This window comes from Trachemys scripta, chromosome 11 (genome assembly GCF_013100865.1).
Source record: "Trachemys scripta elegans isolate TJP31775 chromosome 11, CAS_Tse_1.0, whole genome shotgun sequence".
NCBI lineage: Eukaryota > Metazoa > Chordata > Testudines > Emydidae > Trachemys > Trachemys scripta.
Genome location: NC_048308.1, coordinates 57,700,109 through 57,727,243, shown reverse-complemented (window position 1 = coordinate 57,727,243; position 27,135 = coordinate 57,700,109). Strand labels below are relative to the sequence as shown.

Below are 27,135 nucleotides of genomic sequence, written 5' to 3'. Positions count from 1 at the left end.
AGGATTTGGAGCCCAGAACAGAGCCAGGTATCAAACACAAGATGAGCAGATCTGAATTTCTACATACCTTGTGGGAAGCTTCTCGAAGTCCACATCCAGAAATTGTTCATAGCTAGAAACAAAACTGTCCAGCCAAAGCTGCAAATAATCTGGGTCTTTCTGTAAAGTGAAAGGAACACATTAAGAAAAATTGTTATGTTTACTGATGATCTACAGAATTGTATGAGAAATGGTATTATCTACAAGAAAACATTTAAAAATATTACTTAAAAAAAGCTTTGATGGGGAAAATTAAATTTTTGGCCCAAACCAAAAGATTTTCATCCGAAATTCTCAACTAAATTGAGCTCTTTCCAATTGGTTACACATCCATTTTAGTACTTTGCTGCTTCCTGGTATCAATTTCAAACAAAATATTTTAGACATTCTATAACAAGCCTCAAATACTCTCCAGTGGTTGTCAGCTTCCTAAAAGATGCTAACTTTTTTTTAAAATCAACATATACTTACTAAAGAGATTTAAATAAAATGCTCTGTATTTTGCACTAGAATTAATTAGGATGACACTAGACCAGGGGTTCTCAAACTGGGGGTCGGGACCCTTCAGGGGGTCACAAGGTTATTATTATGTCAGCCTCCACCCCAAACCCCACTTTGCCTCCAGCATTTATAATGGTATTAAATATATTTAAAAGTGTTTTTTAATGTATAAGGGGGGTTGCACTCAGAGGCTTGCTATGTGAAAGGGATCACCAGTACAAAACTTTGAGAACCCCTGCACTAGACTCTTACATTCCTTAAAGCAACTTTTTTTTTTTTGCCCCATATCCCACTTTCTGTATCAACTCAATATAGGACTCAAATTGTCCTGTATTCCAGCAATAACCATGCAAAGGATCATATATGGAATAAAAAATGTATAACACGTGCACCGTATATAACTTCATACCATGAACACCACATTGGGGAGTGATCTCTATTACAAATACAACAATGAAAAATATGGAAAAGTGTATTTCATCTCCTGGCAATAAGGGGGTCAGTCTGAACATGAATTATTTTTTGTTCTTTATTATAGCACCCAAAAGACTACTATCACGACTGTGCTGGGTGCTGTACAAATAGTAAAACCATCCCTGCTACAAAGACCTTATAATCTAAATAGACAAGACAAAGGGTGAGTGGAAAGACCAAGTGATCAAAGTAACGACTGGTTGACATCACGTTAGTAAATTAGAACTAACATGACATCAGCCAACCATCGCCTGTATCACAGATAGATGTCCAGGGGTTCTGAAGATACCTCTCTCTCAAGCCCAGCTCCTGCTGACACTGCTCCCCTAGTTACCACCTCAGAACGAGTCTTTGTGCACTGGGCAAGGACTGGCCCCCAAGGAGGCTGCTATTTCTCTCCCATCTCACGTGGTTTAAGGATATGCGCACTAAGGGCCCAGTGTGGGGCTTGGAAAGGCATCCTTGTTTCAGTATCTTATGGACAAAGTTTTTTGTGTAAAGGCATTAAAGACTCATTGGTAGCATATTTTAAAGCAAAAAAGAAAAAAAAAATCACACTATATACCAATACTGGATGGTAAAAACAACAAGGAGTCCGGTGGCACCTTAAAGACTAACAGATTTATTTGGGCATAAGCTTTCGTGGGCAAAAAAACTCACTTCAGAGATTTTTTTACCCATGAAAGCTTATGCTCAAATAAATCTGTTAGTCTTTAAGGTGCCACCAGACTCCTTGTTGTTTTTGTGGATAAAGACTAACACGGCTACCCCCTAATACTAGGTGGTGAATCACTCCCAGAAAAACAGGAGCCTTTGGCTTGTTTGTTTCTCTTTTTAAAAGATCCATTCACATGCAATTTACAAATTAGTCACTACCTGCACAACAGCATGGAAAGAAGTAGACCTGGGACTAGCAGAGAAACAAAAACTTGTTTATCTCGTTAGAGCATATTAGTGACATTCACTATCTTTTGACTAGAGGCCAAATTCCATTCTCAGGGCACCACTAAGGGCTGTATTAATGGTTGCTGGCATTTCAGTGGGCGATGTCACTAAAGCTCCCCCCTCCCATACATTCCTATCTCCCTCTACATTCCTCCCTTACACTGCAGGGTTCAAAGTGAGTAGTTTGCAGAGGGAAAGAGGGAGGTAACCTTGACAGAAATGTTGGAAGTAGTGTCCCCTTGGAAAGCTTGTCAGAATATCTGTCATTTGGTGTACACGCATTTCAAAAGGCAAAAAAAATGATTTTTCAGAAGTAAACTGATGAACCAGAGATAAGCCTTCCCTGGCAGAGATGCTTTGGCAATATCTAGACATACACAAAGTGTAAATTCAAACATTCACATATTATTTATCATAAAATTTTGGCATTCAACTTATTTTTGTTCTGCCTTCTTGTTCGCTTTTCCGATACTCTATTCCATTTTTGCAACAGCTGCACTTCTCTGACAACACAGATCAAAAAGCTCAGGGTGAAGCATGTATAGTGGGAGACAAAACATTCTGAGTCAATGGGATACAGCTATAGAATAATCTTCCAGAGGAGATCGGGCAAATCCAGTCTGTCCATCTGTAGGAAATGCTACAAAGCCTTCCTCATTGAGAAAGCCTTTCTCCATAAGTAACATTTGCAGTATGGACATCTCTTTCTAATCCCAAACCCCTAACAGATGGGTGACACCTCCTAAAACAGGCAGGCACATAAGCTGTTAATCATTTTCAAGATACATTTTCTCTATAAAACAAAGTATTTATTCAGAACAAAAGCATTATGAAGGCTGGCTGGTCACTGGTTAACCCTGTCATTGGGAGAGAATAGGATGGAAGGTCCTGAACTAAACTCAGACTTGCTAAAATGACCACAGTGAATTGCAGAAGGAATTGCAGTCTAAATCCCCAGGTCTGGAGAGCGAGGAACACAGGTTCCCATTCTGAATCAGGTGATGGCTAAGGGGCCTGAGACCTGAGTGGGGTGCCCTGAAGGAGGCCACAATATGATTTAAAGTGCAGTGCTGTGATATATAGACAGGCCTTTTCCTTCCTCTCCCCCTCCCCCCAACCTCCAATGTCTGTTCTTCAATCTTTCCTTCCCTCTCCTTCTGCTTTCTCCTTGCATTACATTTTGTTCTTCCTTCCCATCTCGTTGGCTCTTCTTATCCCCTTCTCCCTCCCTTCCTCCCAATCTCACTTTCTCTTTTTTAGCTGATCACTCTCAGGCTCTCCCTTTTTCACTCAACCCTCTCAGTTCCTTTCCACTATCTCCCCACTCCTACTCCCATCTGAAAAATACTCACTTTTCCCTTTCCAATGCTCCTCCTCAGGCTCTCTCTAAAGTACAATTTAGAGGTGTTTTATAAGTATTCATTATATTCTAATAGCCTAGTGTAGACAAAGCTATGCATATTTTAATATGTTCTAAGCTGGTCAAGCTATCATGATATACTGAAATCTATTTCCATCACTTTAGACAAATTACAAAAAGATAGCTGCTCTATTACAATGCTATTGAAATTTGGAAAAAAATGTCAAGAAACAGTAGAAAGAAATACCCAACAATAAAGTTAAATTGCAGGCAATGGAGAAGTAGATTCACTTACGCCACCTCATTTTCTTGCCAATATTCTCAATACAAAGTACTTGGGTAGATGCTGCTATGACATCGGCATCTAACTATCAGTCGTGTCAAACACAATAAGTCAGGGCTGGAGATCAACCATTCAATTAATATATGTTTGCTGTCCAAGTTTTAAAGAAAGTCAAACCACTGAAATGTTGGAAGTCACTGGCTAAGCACCTGAACCCAGAGTTTGTTGAAGTGATAAACCAGTTTTTGATGGCAGTAGCCTTTTTTGCAGATACAGAAAGAATTTTTTTTTCGTCTGAACTAGTTCATTCGAAGTTGAGAAACTGACTCAGAGTTAAAAAAAAAAAAAAAAAAAGAAGCTTACTTTCTGTTTCCAATATATGGGTGGAAAAGAATGAGATCTACTGGTTCTAAAAACTTGATGGATGTGGAAACCAGATACATAATTAGCTCAATTTACCAGCATTAGTAATTCCTTCATTTAATAAATAAGTTAGTTTTAAATGCAAAGCATGTTTTGATAAACATTTTCCCTTATGTATCCATCACATTTAAGGTAGTTTCATTTATCTAATAAAAAAAACATTTAAGTGCTGTTTTTATGTATTTTTAATTGAATTCCAATTTCCATCTAAAGGCAGCTTGACACAAATGAGTAAAAAAAAATAATCTATTAAATAAGAAACGCCTCTGACCATTTTCTAACATGAGAGTAAAAATTAAGACTCTGAATAAATGTAAATTAAGCTATATAATTGCTTGGATACATGTATATAAATACTGCATAGCGTATAGGTGTGCCATATTTAAACAGTGAAAAAAGAGGACACGCCACGAGGGCCCCGGCCCCGCCCCCATTCCAACCCCTTCCCCGAAGTCCCCGCCCCAACTCCGCCCCCTTCCCGAGCACCCCAAATTCCCCCTCCTCCCTCCCACCCCCCGGACTCCAGCTGCTGCTGCGCTGGGGAAGTTGCTTTGGCCCCCGCCACGGTGGATAGTGGCGGGAGCCGGGAAAGTTGGAGCCCAGGGAGGAGGCGGCTGCACGCTCGGATGCCGCCGCCGCCTCCGTGCCCCAGCAGATCAGAGGAGTTGCTAGTTTTGGCTTTGCTGCAGCCATTCTCACTCGGGGTCCCCTTACCATGCCTCCCTATTTTCCCGGACATGTTCGGCTTTTTGGAAATTCCTCACGGACGGAGATTTGAGGACCAAAAAGTTGGACATGTCCGGGAAAATCCGGACGTATGGTAACCCTAATAGTGTATCTTCCTGATTAGCAAAAACTACCAACAAACAGTGTAAATCCATATTTCTTTGCAAATCTACATGTTTTAAATGGATATACCAACCAATGAGAATGAACTCTCTTTAGAAAAATAACTAAAAAGTACAAATGCATAACAAAATTAAAATCAATTATTTAAATCAAGGTTTCAATCCTGCTTTTTGATTAAAATTATGATTAAGATTGACGATTTAAATCAATCCACCATGGTATCCATCTCTCCTAGATGGGGCCAGTGCAGGCAACTGTAGACTTGAGAAGTTGAATATATAGACAACCAAAAGTAAATGATGGACAGGAATTCAGACATACCAACATCCAAAAAAGAATTGTCTAAAAATAGCATAAAATGTTTTTAAAATGTTGCTGGCTTCAGATTAAACTATTATTGAAATATCAGATTTACTTTTCTTGATATGGTTTCAAAATTTTCAAATGTAGAAGCTGTAGTCATTTATTTTCTAATAACCCTACAGCAAATTATTTTCAGCAAACATATGGATTGACAGTCACAGGCATGTAAAGGCTTCAACAAACAGAAACGAGGGAGAAAGGGAGCCATTATTTCAGTAATTACTAGAGTATCTTGTTGGTTAGGAGGGGACAGAGTGATACTTTACAAATGGAAATCCATACATTTATAGCTATGAATGTGTTCTTTAATTTGCTTAGCCTACAACTAAAATAATGCTCACTGCTAGCACAGAAACTGAATCTATTTACTTTCCAACTGGCGGAACTGATGTTTTCCTTGGAATGAATAAGCTCTTTTTGAAATGTAAAGTCGAATTACCAAAGCGATATTATTCTCAAATAAATTTATTTGTTGACACAGCTGAGCTCCATCTTTAGTTGACAGTACACTTCTGTGATAGTGTGGGCAAGTAATGCAACCAACTCCATATCAGACTCCATATTTGGTTTATCAAAAGATAGTGGGGGAAGGAAGTCTGAAAAAAATTAGGTTAAATGCCTGTTTTGTTCCTTTTTAATGGATATTGTTTTATTCTCAATCTACTTCAATCTTAAAAATCAAGTAAAGCTCCTTATCCTTAATTTTTAATCCCTTTATAAGACTAACAGTGCAGACGAGCAGTAAAAGAGAACGTTACCAGACATGAAATACCGGTATGTAAGAAATAAATGATTATGTACACCACAAAAGAAAAAAAGCTAAAGATGTTAAACAGGGCCACAGATTTAAATATTCTAATACTTGTGATGCACAGAATTAAATTCATCTTTGCGAGTGAAATGCTTGTAATGGGGGTACAGTTAACACAGCAGTGGGCACTTATTTCCTAAACATACATATTATATATCTAATATATTTTTGGTAAAACTAAGAGCTACAATATTATCTGTCTACTACATGTAGCTTACTTTTTTTTAATTCAACAATCTCTCTCCTCACCCTCCAAGCCAAATTATTATTCTCAGTCATTAGAATTATGAGCTTGTATGTCACAACACTGGTGTAAAGAAATCTTCCTTGGTACATAAGTGTTGATACATTCATTGAGCCAAGATAACTATAGGTTTTCATCCAAGTGACAGCACAAAACAACTTAAATCAAGGCAAGAAGGAAGGATAAAGTGTAGGCAAATAAACTATCTAGTCAAGTTTCTTCCTTTTTCACACTTGTAGCTAAACCATGATCAGCCCAGCTCCATCATGGACACTCGTTGTGAGCAGCCAGTCATACAAATTTTAATTATGAGCAGTCCAAAGAGATTGAACTCATACTGGGGAGTGTGGATAGTGGTCAAGCAGTCATAAAACCTATGAGCTCCTGGAAATGGGGGCTGAATACTCACCTTCAGAGGTATACTTGGCCCTACCCCTACATAAGGGGAGATGGACTAGATGACCTCTTGAAGTCCCTTCCAAACCTACATTTCCATGATTTTATGATTCTTGAGGGCCATCCAATTTGTTTAGAAGACATCCCTTGGTTTGCAAAGTTGGAGTTTGGTGTTTTTAAAATACCCATGTCTTCGCTTTCCTTTGATATTATATTTCCATAATATAAACAGATACTTTATTAATGGATATCAACTCCTTTCTGTGCTTTAGGTGTACATCCACTGCATATCAGTAGTTTCTTCTTGCACAGAAAGACATTTTATGGTAAATTTTGACCCCCAATTTAAAATTTAATAAAAGTGGTTTTAGAATATTTTCCTGTCTGATTCCTCCTTCATTCATTTTCTTCTCTTCTCCTCCTCCTCACAAGGGTTTTGGGTTTTGAGGGGGGAAGAAGGGGTAATTTTATTTTTCCACCACTTACTCTCTTTCCATGATGTAATTTGTAAACCAAATAGCAGCAGAACAGTGGGCAGGAGTTCATGTGCCAGAATCTTGGCAAGTGCATTTGAGTACTAAACACTGTTACATATTGGCATAGAGGTAATAGCATTCATCTAGTGTGCGAATAGAGAAGCAGTTATAAGTTCTAAAGAACAACAGAAAACAAGAAAATTTGTTCCTTTCCAGCACTAAGAAATTGACATGAGAGGGTCCTCCTGTGGTGTCACTCCTTACTACTCTGTCCCACCCCTACAAAGGGGTTGAGGCAAGGTTCCTTAGGATGTGTCTTCACTTGGAAAAAAGGAATGTTTTATCTTGTGTTAACTAACACATGGTAACCAACACGAGGTAAAATCCTAGTGAAGACAGGGCAGTTTGTAGTTTTCACATGTTACCAGGTTGTGGTAAGGACTGTGGGGAGCTGAGGGTTGGGACACCTCAGGTTCAATATGAAATGGACAATGGCTTGCACCCTGGGGTTTTTTATTAGGGTTGACTGTACCAAATGCTTGAGCCACTTGGGACAAGATCTTTGGCTCAAGTCCAATTAATTCAATACAGTCATATGGATCCCCCTTCCGCTACAGACAAGAAAACAAGTATTACACCGCACTGGTTCAGCCCTTCCACAATATAGTGTCTCACATCTGAAAGTTACCCAAAGGCTCTGCTAACAGCAATAGTGGTAGAAGCCATGGAATAAGACTTATCTTTCATTCCATAATTAAACCTTGCTGACATCTTGCAAGCAGAAATCTGGAGTTGGCCTAGATCTGTAATTCAGGCAACCATTATAAATTAATTTAATGCTGCTATGTGGAGATGCACCACACTCTCCTGACAAAAACTGTATGGTAGTATACTATACCATCACAAAGAGAAACAATACAAACCACTGTGTATAAACCAATGTCCTTGTACTAGTTTTCTCACCAAATGTAGACACACTTTAACTCTTAACTGAAATAGGAAGAAGGGAATTTGATTTGCACTTTGGAGGTGGAGGAATGGAGAAGCTATAACTTGGTCAGACTTCATTATTTTATTTTTTATTACTGTTCTTACTACTGTTCAATTGATGAGAACACAAATTAGGTCAACCTTCTACAAAAATAAGAGATTTAGCTAAGTTTTCTGTGATTAATATTTTATTTATTTTTATAAGAAAAAAATCTCACAGCTCTTTGTATCTTTGGGATTCAAATCCACAAGTCCATGGCCTAAAACAACTGATTTACCACCAAGAAAACTACCTCACATAGTTTGCAGGATATGTTTCAAAAATTCCGCCAATAGTCATTTAATATATATCTCCATATCTGTTAGGAGTTTCAAGACATCTACAGCATTTTTTTAAGGCTTAGAATTCCAAGAGGTTAAATTAGAAAGCGGAAGTTAAATAATTATCCATTTACCTAAGTTTTTAGCAAGACAATTATAAAATATGTTTCACTTGTTGTGGAAGCAAAAGTGGGTTCAAAAATGTGCTAAGCTCTTTACATAATGATCAAGAAGCGAACCACAAATACTTAGGGCCTAATTCTAGGCTTTTGAGCTCAATGGGTTTGCATAGGGATAAAGAAGATTAGAATTTGGCCATTAGCCTTTACAGCTACTATGGCAACATTATTCAGTCATCTTGAAAAAAACGCAAGTCAATTAAAGCAAAAGATATCTCAGATCATCTGGAAATGAAAATGTTTTCCTGTTCTTTCCTTTCAAATATTTTTACACACACTTCCCCTCCCCCATCAAAATAGCATACATTAAGCCTCCATTTTATAACAGTCTCCTAAGGGAGTAATACTATTCAAGCTAGCTATAGTTTAAAAAGAAATGTTGCCAAATCATAGTACAGTCATTCTTACAGGTCGCTTTAGAAGTCAATTGTATATTTTACCAAGGCAATCATTCCATTACTTCAGAAAACAGCTTCAAAATAAAGCAGGTTAGCCAGCATGTTAGACTGCCATATAGAAAGTTACACTTTGTGAGCAAATACTTCTGTACAAATAGTAAATACATTCTGACTATTATATTCGATTTGCAGGGAAATTCTAGGTCTTAAACTCGGTAAGTAATGCAATGGGAAAGTAAGCTTTCAATGATGAAATCTTATAAACACAAATCCAAACAAAGCACAAAGTACCTAGAATTATCAGGTTATGCTCTCTTGAAGGACATGGCAACTTTCAGAAGCAAACAATACGAAAAACCAACTGCAATCCAGCGTTAAGCTTTGAACTAAGTTGAAGACCAACAGGAAAATGAAAATTTTCCTTTAGGAATAGGCTTTTTTTTCTTTAAATGGTGAGGAAAGTAGCATCAAATTACTTTTGATTTATTTTTTAAATTGACTAGGTGTAAAAAATTTTAAAGGACCTAAGTGACACAGAACCCTAAAAGTCTCATTTTTAAGGCTCCTAAATCTCACTGAAAGTCTGTGGGCTTGAGGGACTTAGGATCAAGTCACCTAGTCACTGCTGAAAAATTTACCCTGGTTTCAAATTGACAGTGTCCCTTGAATACTCTTCCAGTTTTTCATTTATTCATAAATCAATTGATTTTAGGTTTAACTATACTTAGATTTCAATGATCACCTCATGAAACTTGCAAGAAAAGCAAAGTAGAGGTTTCACTGTGCTTCAATCAAACTTCAAGAAGAATTAAAAGAGCAAAGTTCGGTACAATTTTTATAGTTATATACAGGAAGTACCGGTACCGAGTGCTATAAACAAAAGTTGGATCTGCCTGCGGCTATTTTCAGTGTTAACACATTCCATGCTCTAAAGGCAAAAATCCCCAGCATGCAATTCAGAATGCATGTCAGACTTGTCTGACAAGACAGTTGTTTGAAGTCATTAAATTTAGCTTGCTGTCACAAAACACTGAGCCTGGGTGAAGTTAAATAGTATGTGCATCTTTTTTCAGTCATTCAATCTTCCAAAGTTGACTTTGGCTTACTCACCCAACAAGCTCTTCACTGTATCTCATTATTGGTGCCCTTACAACAAAAGTAGAGCAGCAACTATTTTTTCCTGAGTATTATTTTTAAATTATTAAAATAATTCAGACAGTACTAAGATTGAATTACACTTACAAAAATTAATAGAAATAGAGCATTAAATATGAAAATCTTCCCTTAATCCACCTCCTAAGACTAACAGCTTTCATTCTAATTGAACTTGTCTATCTAAAGCAGAATTTTATGATAGTCTTTAAAACAGTTTTGGGTATTTTCTTTTATCATGGGGTCTGTTTTTTGTGGGGGGGGAGCGGGGTTAGGAAAAAATTTTATAAAGACAAAAGAACTGTCTCACTGTAAGACCCTTCTGTGGCCTTCATTTTGATGTGTGTTAGAGGGCACAAATTTATTTTAAAAAATGTTCAAAACTTTCTATTCTTCAACTTAGCAGAAGTATAAAATATTACTACGGCTCCCACACACTACAGTATTACAAGTAATATTTGTCCAAGTTTGAAATGAACAGCAGCTAAAGTTGGCTACTAATATCAGCTGAAGGAGGGGGAAAAAAAAAAAAAAATCCTGACAGCCTAAGCTCAGATCTTGAACTAGTTCTGTTTTGACTTACATGGTTTAATATTTATTGACTTGCATTTTTAAAATTCATACAAGCATTTTGGTCAACTTTTAAAATTATTTTTTTTATTAACATGGAATTGCAACAAAACATAAGACAACTTACAGTCTCGATAAAGCAAGTAAAAAGAAATACCACTACAAAGCCCTGGTCTACACTACGAGTTTAGGTCAAATTAGCAGTGTTAGATCGATTTAACCCTGCACCCGTCCACACGACGAAGCCATTTTTGTCAACTTAAAGGGCTCTTAAAATCAATTTCTGTACTCCTCTCCGATGAGGGGATTGGCGCTGAAATCGACCCTGTTGGGGTAGTGTGGATGCAATCGACGGTATTGGCCTCTGGGAGCTATCCCAGAGTGCTCCATTGTGACTGCTCTGGACAGCACTCTCAACTCAGATGCACTGGTCAGGTAGACAGGAAAAGCCCTGCAAACTTTTGAATTTCATTTCCTGTTTGCCCAGCGTGGCGAGCTGATCAGCACAGGTGACCATGCAGAGCTCATCAGCACAAGTGACCATGGAGTCCCAGAATCGCAAAAGAGCTCCAGCCTGGTCCGAACGGGAGGTACTGCATCTGATCGCTGTATGGGGAGACGAATCTGTGCTATCCAAACTCAGTTCCAAAAGACAAAATGCTGGAATATTTGAAAAAAAAATCTCCAAGGGCATGAAGGACAGAGGTTATAACAGGGACCCGCAGCAGTGCCGCATGAAGCCTACCAAAGAACCAGAGGGGCAAACGGCTGTTCCGGGTCAGAGCCCCAGACATGCCGCTTCTATGATAAGCTGCATGCTATTCTAGGGGGTGCCCTACAACTATCCTGCCGCTGTGCTTCCCTCCTCCCCCACCCCTCCCGGGCTACCTTGGCAGTTATCCCCCCATTTGTGTAACGAATTAATAAAAAATGTATGAATTTGAAACAACAATGACTTTATTGCCTCTGCAAGCGGAGATCAAAGGGGAGAGGGGAGGGTGGTTGGCTTACAGGGAAGTAGAGTGAACTAAGGGGGCGGGTTTTCATCAAGGAGCAACAAACAGAATTTTCACACCGTAGCCTGGCCAGTCATGAAACTGGTTTTCAAAGCTTCTCTAATGTACGGTGCACCCTGCTGTGCACTTCTAACTGCCCTGGTGTCTGGCTGCATGTAATCAGCGGCCAGGCGATTTGCCTCAACCTCCCACCCCACCATAAATATCTCCCCCTTACTCTCACAGATATTGTGGAGCACACAGCAAGCAGTAATAACGATGGGAATATTAGTTTCGCTGAGGTCTAACCGAGTCAGTTAACTGCACCAGCAAGTTTTTAAACGTCCAAAGGCACATTCTACCACCATTATGGACTTGTCATCCTATAGTTGAACTGCTCCTTACTACTGTCTGGGCTTCATGAGCCATGGGACCAAGGGGTAGGTGCGACTGTGCGGTGCTGCCGACTGGGAGAGCAGCCTGAGGCAGAAGCCTCCAGCTGACATGATATTCCAGGCAGGACTGAATCTCCATTAGACGAAACTTAAAGAAGAGAATGACCTGCAGTCATTCCCATTTTTGTCCAAGCGCCCCCGACCGACCTCACCGAGGCCGGCCAGGAGCACCTGTGTCTGCCCAGGCGCCCCCGACCAACCTAACCGAGGTCAGCCAGGAGCACCCACGGGACGACGACAACAGCTAGCAGTCGTATTGCACTGTCTGTCGTCTGCAAGGAAAGGCAATGGAATGCTGCTGTGTAGCACTGCAATACCGCGTCTGCCAGCAGCACCCATGAGACATACGGTGACAGTGAGCTGAGCGGGCTCCATGCTTGCCGTGGTATGTCGTCTGCACGGATAACCCAGGAAAAAAGGCGAGAAACTATTTTTTGCCGTTGCTTTCACGGAGGGAGGGAGGAAGGGAGGGGGCCTGATGACATGTACCCAGAACCACCGGTGACAATGTTTTTGCCCCATCAGGCATTGGGAGCTCAACCCAGAATTCCAATGGTCGGCAGAGACTGCGGGAACTGTGGGATAGCTACCACAGTGCAACGCTCCGAAAGTCAACGCTAGCCTCGGTACTGTGGACACACCGCTGACTTAATGCACTTGGTGGGGACACACACAATCGACTGTATCAAATCGATTTCTAAAAAAATCGACTTCTATTAAATCGACCTAATTTCGTAGTGTAGACATACCCAAAGAGTACCACTTAAAAATATTAGAAATGAACTCAGTATTATTTCTTCTCTTTTCCACATGCTAATCAGGAAAACTTATCTTTTAGTCTCACCTTTGACAGGCAATTGGATAATCACTAAAGAGCCGATACTCACACGCAATTACTTTTCTGATTTCTGAGGTTCCAAAGGCATGAGTGTTTAATGGAGAAGTTTGGAGAAAGTAACAGGTAGAAGTGCAGCAGTACCAAAACACTCACTCACTATCTTCTTTATCAAGCCAATCCTTACTCTAAGATCAGTTTAAAAACCAATCAGAATCTTGTTTGAGTAAAAATAAGAATTCTCCTCTTTTTAAAATCTATTTATTTATTGGTGATGAGACACCAACTTTGCACCTTTGGAGTTGGTACATGGCTGTGAAATCACCTAAGAGACCCAAACCAGATAATAAAAAACACAGATCTGAATAATGCCACCATAGTCACATTATGGTGGCCTAGTGGAAAGAGCAGTGGACTGGGATCCAAAAGACCTAGGTTCTATTTTCAGCTCAGCCACTTGCCTGCTGGATGACACTGGACAAGTCATTTCACCTTCCTGTACCTTAGGTTCCTCATCTGTAAAATAGGGATAATGATGCTTGCCTCCTTTGTAAAGCACTTTGAGATCCACTGAGCACTATATAAGAGCACGGTGGTATTATTCTTGTAAAATACCAATGATCCACATCAACTCTCTGTTCCAGCCTGCACTACCAGAGAAGTGCTCTGTTCAGCTGAGATACAGCATTCTGCTTAGCCAGAGTCAACTGCTCAATAAATTATGAAACAGGAAGGGGCAAAAAATACATGATTTACAATCCAGTGATATATTGAATCGAGTAATTTTCACTTAGCTGTCAATAGAACTGAACCAACAGAGCAGAACTAGTAAAAGACGAAAGATACATGTAACAATTAAGGACCAGGGAACATCCGAAGCAATTTCCAAGAGTTCTAGAAAAAATATATCTTGAGTGGCAATCCAAAGTCACAGGGCAATGACCTTGGGTTAATGGAAATTCCGATCACTAGCTCAAAATAAGGTGTATGGTAAAAACCCTGCTCCCACTGAAATCAATGGGAGTTTTGGCACTGGTTTAAATGGGAGCAGGACTCAGCCCTAAGTGCCGTTAGATTTTATTTTTTTTAAAGTAGCCACTTAGTTTTGCCCAAACATAATAAACAAATATGAGCCAAGTTTCATCCTGAAGTATATTTTTATAGCCAAGTGATAAACTTCTTAAGTTCTCATTTTTATTTTGAGTGTTTACTTCATGCTCTGATTAATCACAAACCTGCCCTCACTATATTTCTGTAGAAGACTGGCAATTGTCATGCCTTACCTGACTTTCCCAGTGTTATTCCCATCAGAAAAAAATGTGTACCTATGAGCCATATGACAGGACCTAGGTGATTTTGTAAATTAATTTCTAGAAAATGGTTTAAGTAATTGATAACAAAAAGACAATTATAATATATCAATAGTTTTACACATTGCAAATAGAAAGTAAAATTTTCAGTGGTTTCAATGAAACTAGACTAAAGCACTTTTGGAAATTTTCCCTCAGTTAAAAACATTCTTATGGCAGAACAATGTGTCTGATAATGCCACTGTACGTTATACTAATCTCTACAGATAAGCAGTTATATCTGCCTAAGTAACTTGCTTAAAAAAGTTACTTCCTGCATGTCTACTATCAGCTAACAAGGCCTCAGATATATTCCAAGGAGGTTCAAGAACCCTAGAAATTTCAACTGATTGTCCACAATATTAGAGAGACAAGGTCGGTGAGGTAGTATCTTTTATTGGACCAACTTCTGCTGCCGAAAGAGACAAGCTTTCGAGCGCTCTCTCTAATATTTAGGGACCAACATGGCTATCACTACAATGGCCACAATAGTGTAATTTCACTCTGTTTGTATTGCCTGAAGATTTGTTACCTGAAGACTTTCATTTCTGTGATACTAATACTAATGTATTATTTTTGCCTATTCTCTCTAACTGTTGGTAGAGGTAAAGTGAGGTCTACAATTGGTGCTGGGCTTGAATTTGGAACCTTAGAACCTCATACTTTCTCCAGCTCTAACTTTGCTTAAACACCACAATAGTTCTCATCTCTTCCCATAAGGATAGCAGTTTACCACACACTGAAATAATTCCTGTTAGAATTTGAGGAGTGTCTTAGGGATATATCTGCTACTACCACCTGGACTGTTCATTAGAGTCCTATTTATTTTAAAACTAACAGTGGATCTTATTTTGAGGCAATAAGTCATTAAAGAACACACTTATCTGGCAACCGTCTGCACCTTATTACTAAAAGGACTTTTCTTCTTGTTTTTAAGACAACTTCTCAAATTTCCCTGGTAACCTCATGAACTTATTTGGAAGAAAGGATGCTGAAGCAATTAGAACCAGAAGACCTCAGTTCTAATTTTTGTTTTACCACAGGCTTCCTGTGGGATCCCATCACTCAACCTTTCTGTGCTTCAGGTTCCACAATTGCAAAATGAAGATAATATTTATCTTGCAAGCGTGAGGAGATTAAATTCACAAATGCTTGAAAAGAAATTTGAATGCCTCTGATAAAAGGCATTATATAATGGAACATTATCTCTTTTAACACATTTTATTTCAAAGTGACACCTACTTTGATTATTACCCATCAGATTTGGATTTTACTGAGTGTTGATTATTATTTGTATAAACATGGACTTAATTGGTTTTTTTTCTCACTGCTTGATATCACCAGTTCTTGGCTTATGTTATATTGCAAATTATTTCTTATATATTATACTAGCTTACATTAAGGCTGCAAAGACTAAGACTCAAAAGTTAGGAAATGCCAGAATTTGCCCTCTTCTGTGACTTATGATAGTCTCTAACTACATGATCACATGTAACAAATGAGGCAGAAGTCCTACAGACACTGGCTTCAATCATAACACAACCCCATTCACTCCCGGAGCACTGTCCATCCTATACATTGATGGAAGCAGGGGTCCTGTGGGGAAAAAATAATATGCAATCAATTGTGTATGTGCTATTAAGTGATCTGCAATTCTTCAGAGACCTGTAACTTGGATGCATTTGGGTGAAATTTCACAGGGACAGCCAGAGGCAAATTTCTGGCACTAGGTTGAGCCTCCTGTCAAACTTCAAGCCCTTGTTCCTGAACATGCAGACCCTAGAACTTCTCAGTGAAAAAGGCTGTAAGAATTTTTAACATGGGCAAAAATATACTTTTTCCCAAGTTTGTTCTTCAAAGTTACTGAATCATTTTAGCTGAAACTTTCCAACAAAGTTCAGCCTGAGGCAAGCACCTAACTGGAAAGTTTCAGCCCAAACAGTTAATGTTTGGCAAAGTTATAATCAGCTGAAAGCTGGGACTTATAATTGAAAGCACTGGGCAAGCTTAACTATAGGTGGTGCTACCAACACCGCCTATGAGTCTGCACCTACAGAAACCAGATGTGTTAAGAGTTCTACTATAAAACATAACTATTTTTGGAGTTGTGGTCACTGGAAAAATTTAGGCTAGGCTTGTATTCTTGTCCACACAAACTTTCAGTTACTCTTTCAAAGAAGCCAGGATCTCTCTTTAATCCCTGATTGATGCTTCTGGACAAAATAATTCTTTTTATTCCTAGTCTCATCCTATATTCTTTCCACCAACTTTCACTCGAATGAATAGCTTTTTCCTATGGGGATGACAAATATCATGTGTCCTATCTTGTAATAATTCTAAAGGAGAGTCAAACTATGAATCCTTAATCTTCTCTTTGAATTCTATAGATATTTCTGACCTTATTGCCAAGGTGTGTGTCTATTTCCCCCCACACCCCAGTAACTTCTGCCTTTCATTTCCGATTGCTACCATTGTTAGTTTTAAAATGTTTTATGGGATACTTCCACATGCTCTTAAGCATTTTCTTGTGAACATTATTTTAAAATAAAACTCCACTGGAGTCTCATTGCACTGATAATTTAATCAACCTCATCCATTGTTTGTTTCTGTCCAAACTCTTTGAACATGTCCCCAAAAACATGTTGTTCTTTTTTTCAACCTTATAATTTAATAGTCTGGCTTTAAGGGTGGTTAGCGACCTGAAATTATATTATTTACCTTTTTGTAGCCAATTAATGGTTTATTACCTGCCTTAATTTTATTAGCTCTTACAGCTGTACAAGAAGAATAATGTTAACTATGTGATGTTTATTTATGACCTGCTCATACTTATTTGTCAGGAGTCTACACTGCAGTGACTTTGTTCATCTCTCTTCAATTGTTCTTTGTGTAAAGTTTTCAAAAGTGCGTAAGATCAATAGAATTTAGACTCATAAATCACACAGGAGTTTTTGAAAATCTGTCTTTTAGACAGAGGGTGGGAATAATACATTATTAGATGTTCTTAGTTATACTGCAATATGAGGTCTTAACCCATATTGAGAAGCTAAAATTGAATACTGTTTGTATAAGGATGGAAAACAGGTTTAGATTTCCTTCCCCACACTTTTGGATGTTTGGTACTGTATTTTTTTTTTTTTTAAAAGGTTGACTAAAAAGTTTTATTGGTTGGATCTTTTAAGCAGCTTTTCATCTTTGTCATTAGTAGGTGTTTGTTTTGTTTTTACAAAGGGATAACATCTTCCCCTTGTGTCCTGTTTCTTGTGTCAGGAACAGCTTGCTACCAAAAAGTGGCTCTCAGTCTTTCTGAAATTCATAACTATTTTAACAATGCCTACTGACAACATTTTAGTTCACCCATAAAGCAACACTAAATTAATGGACTGTTGGCTACCATTCCTTCCAATACCATTTTTTTTTTTGTTCCATACAAAATTAATTGAGCTATTTAATTTGTCATTCTTGTTATTTGAGTCAGTCTTGTATTACTCCTCTAAGCAACTGCACCAGTGAGGTTTTATGTGGAGGACCAAGTTTCATATGTTACAGTACAAGAGTTTCATCATACATTAACCAAATCTTTATCCATTTATATCCGAGTTGCTCTGATATTCTTGAGCTTTTGCACATTTGACCCCAGTTTCATGGTATGTGATGCCTTTTAAGATTCAATGATTATTCTTTTAGTTTCTGTAATATTTGATTCTAAATAATTTTGAATGGTTTAACTTTTTTGTACTTTGAGTTGGATGTTCCTTATTAACTTGTAAAGAACAATATTTATCAATTAATAAGGCCATACCAAATCTGTGGCCATCTAGGAACTTCACAGTGTTGTCATTATACTGCACAGTAAAGACACTTGGAATTTGATATTAAAAATGGGGACAGACTTCAGATCCTTCTTTTCAAAAGCAAAGGCCCCTGCCACCTAACCAAAAAAAAATTCCCACTAACTTAGTTCTAATATTGGGACTACTATGACATAATTAAATGGTTCAGATTCTATATAGTAGAGGGCAGAGACACAAAACACATATTAGCCTGCTCATTACAATACAATCATTTTATATTTATTCAAATAACAGCTACATGAATGATTAGAAACAAATCTCTCTAAGAAGTGAACAGTGACACTTTGTCATATGTTTCTAGAATTCAAAGAACGACTTCTCTAAATGTCTGTGGAGTACTAATTTTTGTTTTAATGTTTCATTAGTAACACTGTAGCTAGGAGAAGAACAATGTAGGTTTCACCCACTCATGGCCACAGATAACTTTAAAAGAGTGTTCCCAAAGCTCTCTCTCAGCCTGACACAGAGCCCATCCAGTAGAGATAGAAAAATGTTATCATTGTACAAGGTACTGTTGAGACCTCATTTGGAATAGTGTGTGCAATTCTGGTCACTGATGTTTAAGAAAGATACATTCAAATTGGAACAGGTGCAGAGAAAGACTACTAGCATGATCAGAGGAACAGAGAACCTACCTTACAAGAGAAGCCAAGCTTCTTCAGTCTCAACCAAATGAAGGCTATGGGGAGATATGATTTTTGTCTTTAAATACATGAGAGGGATAAACACCAGGAGGGAGAGGAATTGTTTAAGTTAATGGCCACTGTTGGCACAAGAATAAACTGATATAAACTGGCAATCAAACAACTTTAGGCTTGAAATTAGATGAAGGTGTCTAACCATCAGCGAAGTGAACTTCTGGAATAGCCTCCCAAGAGGAGCAGTGAGGGCAAAAAATCTAAAAGGTTATAAGACTGAGCTTGATAAATTTATGGAAGGGATGTTATGATGAGATTGCTTACAATGGCATATGGCCCATCTGTGACTGTTATTAGCAAATATCTCCAACGGCTGGAGATGAACACTAGTTGGGGAGGACTCAATTACTACAGAGAATTCTTTCCCAGGTGTCCAGCTGGTGGGTCTTGGCCACATGCTCAGGGTTACCTCATCAGCATATTTGAGGTGGGGAAGGAATTTTCCCTAGGTAAGATTGGCAGAGACCTTGGTGGATTTTCTCTCTCTCTCTGCAGCACAGGTCACAGATCACTTGCTGTTTGAACTAGAGTAAATGGTGGATTCTCTGTAGCTTGAAGTCTTTAAATCAAGATTTAATGACTTCTGTAATTCAACCAGAGGTTATAGGCATATTAGAGGAGTGAGTGGGTGAGGTTCTGTGGCCTGTGATGTGCAGGAGGTCAAACTAGATCAGGGGTCAGCAACCGACGGCATGCGAGCCGATTTTTGATGGCACGCTGCTGCCTACCGGGGTCCTGGCCCCACTCAGCCCCCCCGCCCACCGATTTCTCCTGCGGGGGCAGGAGGCAGAAGCTTGGTCATGCCGCCAGCCAAGCTCTCCCTTCCCTGCTTCTTCCCCCAGCGTAGTGCTTTCCTGCCCCTCCCCCTCCCCCTCCCCCTCCCCGCTGCCGATCAGCTGATCCCCCGGGGGAGGAGGAGCGGAGTGGAGCCAAGCCCAGCCGCAGCATGCTCGCTGCTCCAGGAAGGAGGCAGAGAAGAGTTGGGGACGGGGCCCTGGGGAAAGGGGTGGGGACGGGGCATATCCACTCCAGCCCTCTGCCCTGACCCCTGCACCCCCTCACACACACCCATCCCTCTGCCCTAACCCATGAACCCCCCCCCACACACACACCCAGCCTTCTGCCCTAACCCATGAACCACCCCCACACACACCTCCAGCCCTCTGCCCTGACCCCTGCACCCCCTCACACATACCCAGCCCCCCCACACCTCATGCCCTGACTCTTGCACCCCCCACATCCCCACCCCGAGCACCAAATGGGAGCTCCTGCACCCCCCCCATTCCCACCTGCACCCCCGGTCTGGGGTCCCTGCCCTGACCCCTGAACCCCCTCCACACACCCAGCCCTTTGCCCTGACCCCTACACCCCCCTCACACACACACCCAGCCCTCTGCCCTGACCGCTGCACCCTCCTCACACACACACCCAGCCCTCTGCCCTGACCCCTGCACCCCCTCACACACACACCCAGCCCTCTGCCCTGACCCCTGCACCCCCTCACACACACACCCAGCCCCCGTTCTGACTCCTTCACCCCCCACACCCTGACTCTTGCACCCCCCCACATCCCCACCCTGAGCACCAAACGGGAGCTCCTGCACCACCACCCCCACATTCCCACCTGCACCCCCGGTCTGGGGTCCCAGCTGCTGGCCCTTTGCCAGCCGGGGTCCCGCAAGCCCTGCTCAACCCGCTGCCGAACTAGGTGAACAGAACCCCAGGCCGGCAGCGTAAGATCAGTATTTTAATTTAAAATTAAATTAAGCTTCTTAAACATTTTGAAAACCTTGTTTACTTTACATACAACAATAGTTTAGTTATATAATATAGACTTATAGAGAGAGACCTTCTAAAAAACATTAAAATGTATTACCGGCATGCGAAACCTTAAATTAAAGTGAATAAGTGAAGAGTCGGCACACCACTTCTGAAAGGTTGCCGACCCCTGAACTAGATAATCATGATGGTCCCTTCTGGCCTTAAAGTCTTTGATATATCGCCTCTAATTAAATTAATTGGGAGAAAGCTGATTTTTTTTTAAAAATAGTTCATTTATACTTCTGTTGCTTTAAATAAATCAAAATCCTCCAAGAATACAGGTAGAGGCAAGAAAGTCTAATCTTATATACAACTATTTCAAGTAATCCAATATTTTGTTTTTGTCACTTTATACACATTCAAACTGTATATAGAAGGCTTGTTCATTTGACATAGAATTATTGCTCTTTTATGTAGTATTTTGCAACATAAATCACGTCGTTAAATCAGCAATTATACAAAAAGGAAGACCTGTGCAAGTTTAAGTGAGGATGACATCGGGGGGGCGGGTGAGGTGGGAGGGAGTGTGTTTCATAAGATTTAAAGTTGAATGTCAAAAAAGGTTATATTCTGGTTAAATTGCATACCTTTCACCACAACTAAACAATATAATTTTGCAAGAGCCAAGTTTCTTTTAGAAACGGAACTAACATCATTTGTCTGAATGAATCAGTTTCAATTATGTGGTTCAACCTGGCCTTACAATGCAAAAGGCTGGTCTGATCACAAATCCATTTATTCTGTTTATAAACTCACTATATTTTATACAGACATATATGTATAAGACTTTACACAAAAATTTATCATTTTATATAGAGAAGGGTTTAGACGTTTAACAGTCAGAGTTAATTATCCGAGAGTTAGGTACACTAACTCTCACCTTTGCATTGGGACATTTCATATGGAGGTCAGTTACAGTACATTCCATTGTCTTTTGGTACAGATTGCTGAGACAGTAGATTGTTTTAAAATGTCCAGTGGCAGATGGTGACTTCTGAAAGTGAGCAGGTAAAAGTGGCATGAAAAGTTTTGCTCTGAATCAATTTACAGAAACAGACAGAAGTCATATTATATTTGCCCCCAAATAATGTAGGCAACAACTACATTATCTTCCCTAAGGAACCTTCACTGAAAATATCCATGAAAGAAGCAGAAGGCATGTTGGGTTACTTCCTCAGCTCAAGGTGAAGTTCATTTTAATTTCCCAGAATAGTAAGGCTAAGAGCAAGAACAACGCCAATGGATGAAAACTGCTTGTTTACAAAAACGTAGCATCTAACCTGACTCACTCTACAAAGCTTTAGATATAGCACTGGGCACAGAGGGTTGTTTAAATGAATTATTTAGTCCTTGTGAAAACTGCTAGACTGACAGCTCTGACTACTTAAGTTCTCTATTTTTCCATAAGCAGATAGCGAAATTAATTGAATTTATCTTATCATAGAGACTACTCCGAGATCTGAAAAACATTTAATTGGGAGACAACCCCATAAGAATGAAGCACTAGAAGCAAGTACAGCATATAAAAGAGTTTGCACATGAACCTCAGCATGCAGTATTTGAGTGTCTATACCTAAACAGTGGGAGCAGAGGTGTGATAACTAGATTATGTAGAGAACTGTTGTACTGGTACCCCTACGGGCACTTATTTTCTTATAGAAATCCACTTCTTTTCCCATGCAGACTGTGAAAAGGGCCAGAAATTTGCCAGGTCTCCCTTGCTGGGGATTCCTCCAATACAGAGAAAAATAACTGTTTTAAATAATGGTGTTTTAGCTTTTTTTTTTTTTTTTTAGACTAACTCACCATTTATTAAAACAGTCATCAGTCCACACCTTTCTGTCCAGGCCCAAGGCTTAAACACCCATAAAATTTTAGATCTACAATTCCCTTTACACACACTATAACAATAATAGAAAAAACATGTTACAGCACGGACATCGCTAACCAAGACAGAGAGAACAGTGTATACTAGCACTGTTATTGTAATGCAGATGGACTCTATGAAAATAAAGCAGACATCCAGTGCTCACAAGCATGGGTTTTTTTTTTTTTAAATGACTGGTTATGCACAACTTTTTGTTTGTTTGTTTTTTAAGGACAAGCCCAAGAGGTCAACAGTCTGATTGTCTCACCTGTCACTGTTACCTGCAGATCAGAATTTTAGGATGGCCTTAAGATTCTCAATATGCAGGGTCCCTATAGGTTGAAATAATACAAAGGTAGCACTCAGTCTCTTGGAAAAGTATGTACCCAATATCTGCCCCTCATGCTTGTACTGCCCACATTGAAGCCTGTGATGCCTGTAGCCATCTACACTGCTATTTTTACCTTTGCTAGTGCAGATATGTCTACCCGAGCTAAAGTCACACCTCAAGATCGTGGTGTGTAGACATACCCCTAATAAAGGCTGACAGACGACAATGTTGCCTTCAAGTCAGTGACTGACCTATCAGGCCAAAGATTAAGGGAAAATGCGAGTCTATATAAGGGAAAAGCTCAGAACAAACACAGTGAAACCTCCTTGGGCAGAACTATATTACTTAAATAATTGGGGAAAGGCTTCTCTACTGGTTACAGAATGCCAGAGCACTGGGCTGCATGGCTGTGACTATATTTTGCCACCCTACATTCTTTATCCTAGTTGTCTATAACATGGCAAATGGATTTTTTAAGGTGACCCTCTCCATTTTTAAAGCCCTTAAATGTAGTCAGGTCACATCCCATTAAAATCTTTGCCATGAGCCTTGTTCTGTGCTCTGACACGACCAACTTCGTATGAGCTTCACCACTGAAATTTAGCTTGATTATCTACCAATCCTATGGGCTGTGGTGCAGCCATGTGCACCCTCTCCATTCCTCCCCACTTCATTGACACGGTCTCTAAAATGGTTAATGTTTTCAGATGCTCCCCATTTAAAATTACTCTGTGTCTGTGTGGAAACTTCTGATTTGCAGAAATGCTGTGCACTCCCAGCTGCCACTGAAGTCAACAGGAACTGTGCTCTGAACATATGAAGCACTATATAATGTTAAATATAATGGGGATAACACTACTATCCCTTCACTCCATCAGGCTGCTTTGAAAATAAATTCATTAATGTTTGTGAAGCACTTAGATACTGTAGAGATGAGCACCACTGGCTTTTCTATCTTCAGATCAAGGTTTTTATAGTATGAAGTAAATGAGGCCTGGGGCCACATGTTGAACAATGAGAAGAAAATAAAATATTGCATAGCTGCTAATTAAGTAGGAACCATCCATCCTGTACACAGAATTAAACAGATCCTGTGGAAAAAATACTATGTGATAATAGGATAGAGACTATCATATTGAATATACCGAATTGTGCCAAATTAAGGTTGCACAGGTAACTTTAGTTCTGGCATTCCTTAACTTTTGAGTGCGAGACTTTGCAACCTTAATAATGTTCTTTTAATGTAGGGTTTGTTTGGGTTAGATTTTGTGTAGTATATATTAAACAGAAAAAGAAAAGAAAATGTAAAGTCACAAATAATTTTAACTTAATTTTTGGTGAGTTATACAATTATTTTGGAATCCACACAGAGCTATTAAATAACCATCCAGGGGACAACAAAACAAACTTAATACCTCCCGTTATTAAGGTGTGCAAAGAAAGTGTCTAAAAAAAAGGAAAAATAAGAAAAGAGTTACCTTGTTACAATAAAGCATCCAAAGTTCATACAGCCTCTCTCTGGATGCCATTCCTTCACCTCCCCGTCTCTCCTTTTACGACAATTTGCATTCAAGATCCTACCATGCTCAGTTTATATTCCAAATTGTTCCCCCTGTACGTTTTTGCTTTTGTATCAGAATTCTGCCATAACCCAGGTGGAAACAATGTCAAGGATGAAAACAAATGGATCTCAATGTATCTCCTGGGTAAACAATGCTGCACAATTCAACCAGTCAAAGGCAACTGTCAAGTAGCTCCTCTTCATCAATGCCACTTCAGTATTAACCTCAGAGAGTAAAAATAAACGTTTCAGGCTTATGTTGTGAGAGAGAAATCCATATTTAAACACTGGAGACCTCAGGAACTAGGTAGAGACAATCTCTATTTCTCTTATCAGTGACATCTCTAACAAGGAACCAATTGGTTTACAGCCTTCATGATCTTGTGTTTTGCAGCTGAGTTAAACAGGAAAAAAACAGGATAAAGCTACAAGGCAGAGAATACAATACTCTTGGAGGTGTAGAAGAAAAAAAAAAGCCAAACAATATTAATGTGGATAATTGACCTGTAGAAAAAAAGAAATAAATTATGAACCAAAAAAACCAAACACAAATCCTATATGCTGTACATCTTATTTCTAGACTCCCATAACCCTCCCATGATCTTAAAAGTTAAATTAAATCTCTATATTAAGTTTACAAAATTAACTAAGGTTTGTTGCCTGCTTTATTTTCTTTTTTTCTTCTATTCCCTGAGACTCCACAGGCAAGCAGAATGCAGAACATCAGTAAGTTAAAACCCTCCCACCCTATGCCCAAAGCCAGGCTCTCCCCTGAGAGAAAGACGCAAACTAAGAAGGGAACCTGCAGCTCCCAGGTCTAAGGGCCAAAACATCGCGCTGCTTCCTAGTGTAGACACAGCCCAAGAGTTTCCCCTCAAACCCCAGCTGCAAAGGTAACAACAAACCCCAGAGGATTACCAATGAGTAAGAGCCGATAAAGGGCAAGCTGGCAGAGCCCTTGCCACAAATAGCCATCGCTGCTTCTTCCCCCTCTGGCAATTCCCACCCGCGCCCAGACCCCTCCCGGCCTCCCCCAGTTCTCCCTCCCCATGTCTGGTGACCCCCCGCTGCTGACTGCCCCCAGCCCCACTCCCCGCCCCCCGCCCCCGGGGCAGTGATCTCCGGGCCGAGGGGCCGACCCCCTCTGACACTCGCCTCCTCTTTCCATCGGTCCCTCCGCCCTTTGCCCTGTCAGCCGCCCCCGGCTCTCGCGTCTAGGCTCCGCCGGGCCCGGCTCCTCCCCACCCCGGTAGCTTACCCCGGGCGCAGGGGGCGGCCGGCCTGGGAGCGGCTCCTCTCAGCGCGCAGCCGCTAATGCAGCTGCCCGACACAGCTCGGCGGGGCGCAGGCAGGAGGCCGGGCCCGGCCGCCCCGTCCCGCCCACATTCCAGCGCAGCCGGCTCCGACTCCGGCTCTGGCTCCCGCCCCGCCGAGCTGGGGGGGGGGGGGGGGGGGGAGACGCCGCCACCTTGCCTCCTGGCGGGAATAGCCCCCCTGGCTCCGTGGGGGCCGGGCCCCGGGCGGGGGGTCAGGCCAGTCGCCCAGAGGGAAGGGCCTGTCCCAGGGAACCATCCATCCAGGCAGCCAGCAAGCTGGCCCTTAGCATGGGTGTCTCAGTCTGGCCCCTTCAGGGGCAGCAGAGGACCTGTCTCCTCAGCTGACTGCCTGGAGGGACAAGGGAGCATCAGTGTTAACCAATGTCCCCAGCCAGCACACAGCAAACACTCAGCAGGAGTGAGGTGTGTGAGAGGGGCTGAGGGGGGTGACCAGAGGCACCATGGTCTCCAGGCACCAGACGAGAAAGCACATGCCTGGGGCAGCACACTGTAAGGGGCGGCATTCTGGCCAATTTTGGAGCAACCAGTCCAGCACTGCAGGGGCACGAACTAGCGATCCCCGCCGCTCACCGTGCCGCCCGGGGACGCGCCACTCCCCGCTGCCTGCTGGTCTGAGCCCTGCCCGGCCGAGCTGCCTTTAAAGGAGTGGCTAAGCCAGCACCTCCTGCAGCCCCCGGGGGGCTCTGCCTGCCCAGCTGGGAGAGGCACCCCAAGGCCGGAGGACTGCCCATGGGCGGAGGGAGTGGGCAGGTGCCGCCCTTCACCCCCCTGCAAGCTGCCTTGACCACCCTCCACGCACTCGCTGCGGCCGCCTTTTTTTTTTGCCTGGGGCAGCAAAAAAGCTAGACCCGGCCCTGATGGTCTCTTTTCGAGCGGGCGTTCCACATGAAAACCAGATACCTGGCAATCCTATAAAGATTTGTAGTGAGAGATATCCAGAAAGCGCTAGAAACCGGCATTTCTGATAACACAGCTTTTACTGTACAATGCTTAGCTATATGGAGGAAAAGATACCAATGGTAGCAAGGGTTCGATACATCATTTGAAATCAAAGTATTTAATTATGACATGAAACAAGTATTCAGTACCTTGAGCTCTCCATGAATGGGAACATAAAATATTGGAGATGCAGAGAAGCCAAATAATCAATGTAATCACATACATCAATACCAGAAAAATTCTGCTCTTACACTGTATACAGGTCCAGGATTCCAGTTTATGGACTACAACAGTAATAAAAACTTGAGTTCCCATGCCT

The 27,135-nt window shown here is 40.8% G+C and overlaps 1 protein-coding gene across 1 annotated transcript in view; it reads right to left on the bottom strand.

The window, feature by feature from the left end:
• NBEAL1 (neurobeachin like 1) overlaps positions 1-25,914 on the bottom strand; it is a 150,866-nt gene extending 124,952 nt beyond the window's left edge. Inside the window, 3 exon segments of the mRNA XM_034786588.1 lie at positions 68-159; positions 24,458-25,044; positions 25,799-25,914. Of these exon segments, the coding sequence (XP_034642479.1) occupies positions 68-159; positions 24,458-24,508 (143 nt within the window). The 5' untranslated portion in view covers positions 24,509-25,044; positions 25,799-25,914.
• Positions 25,915-27,135: the final 1,221 nt, after the last annotated feature.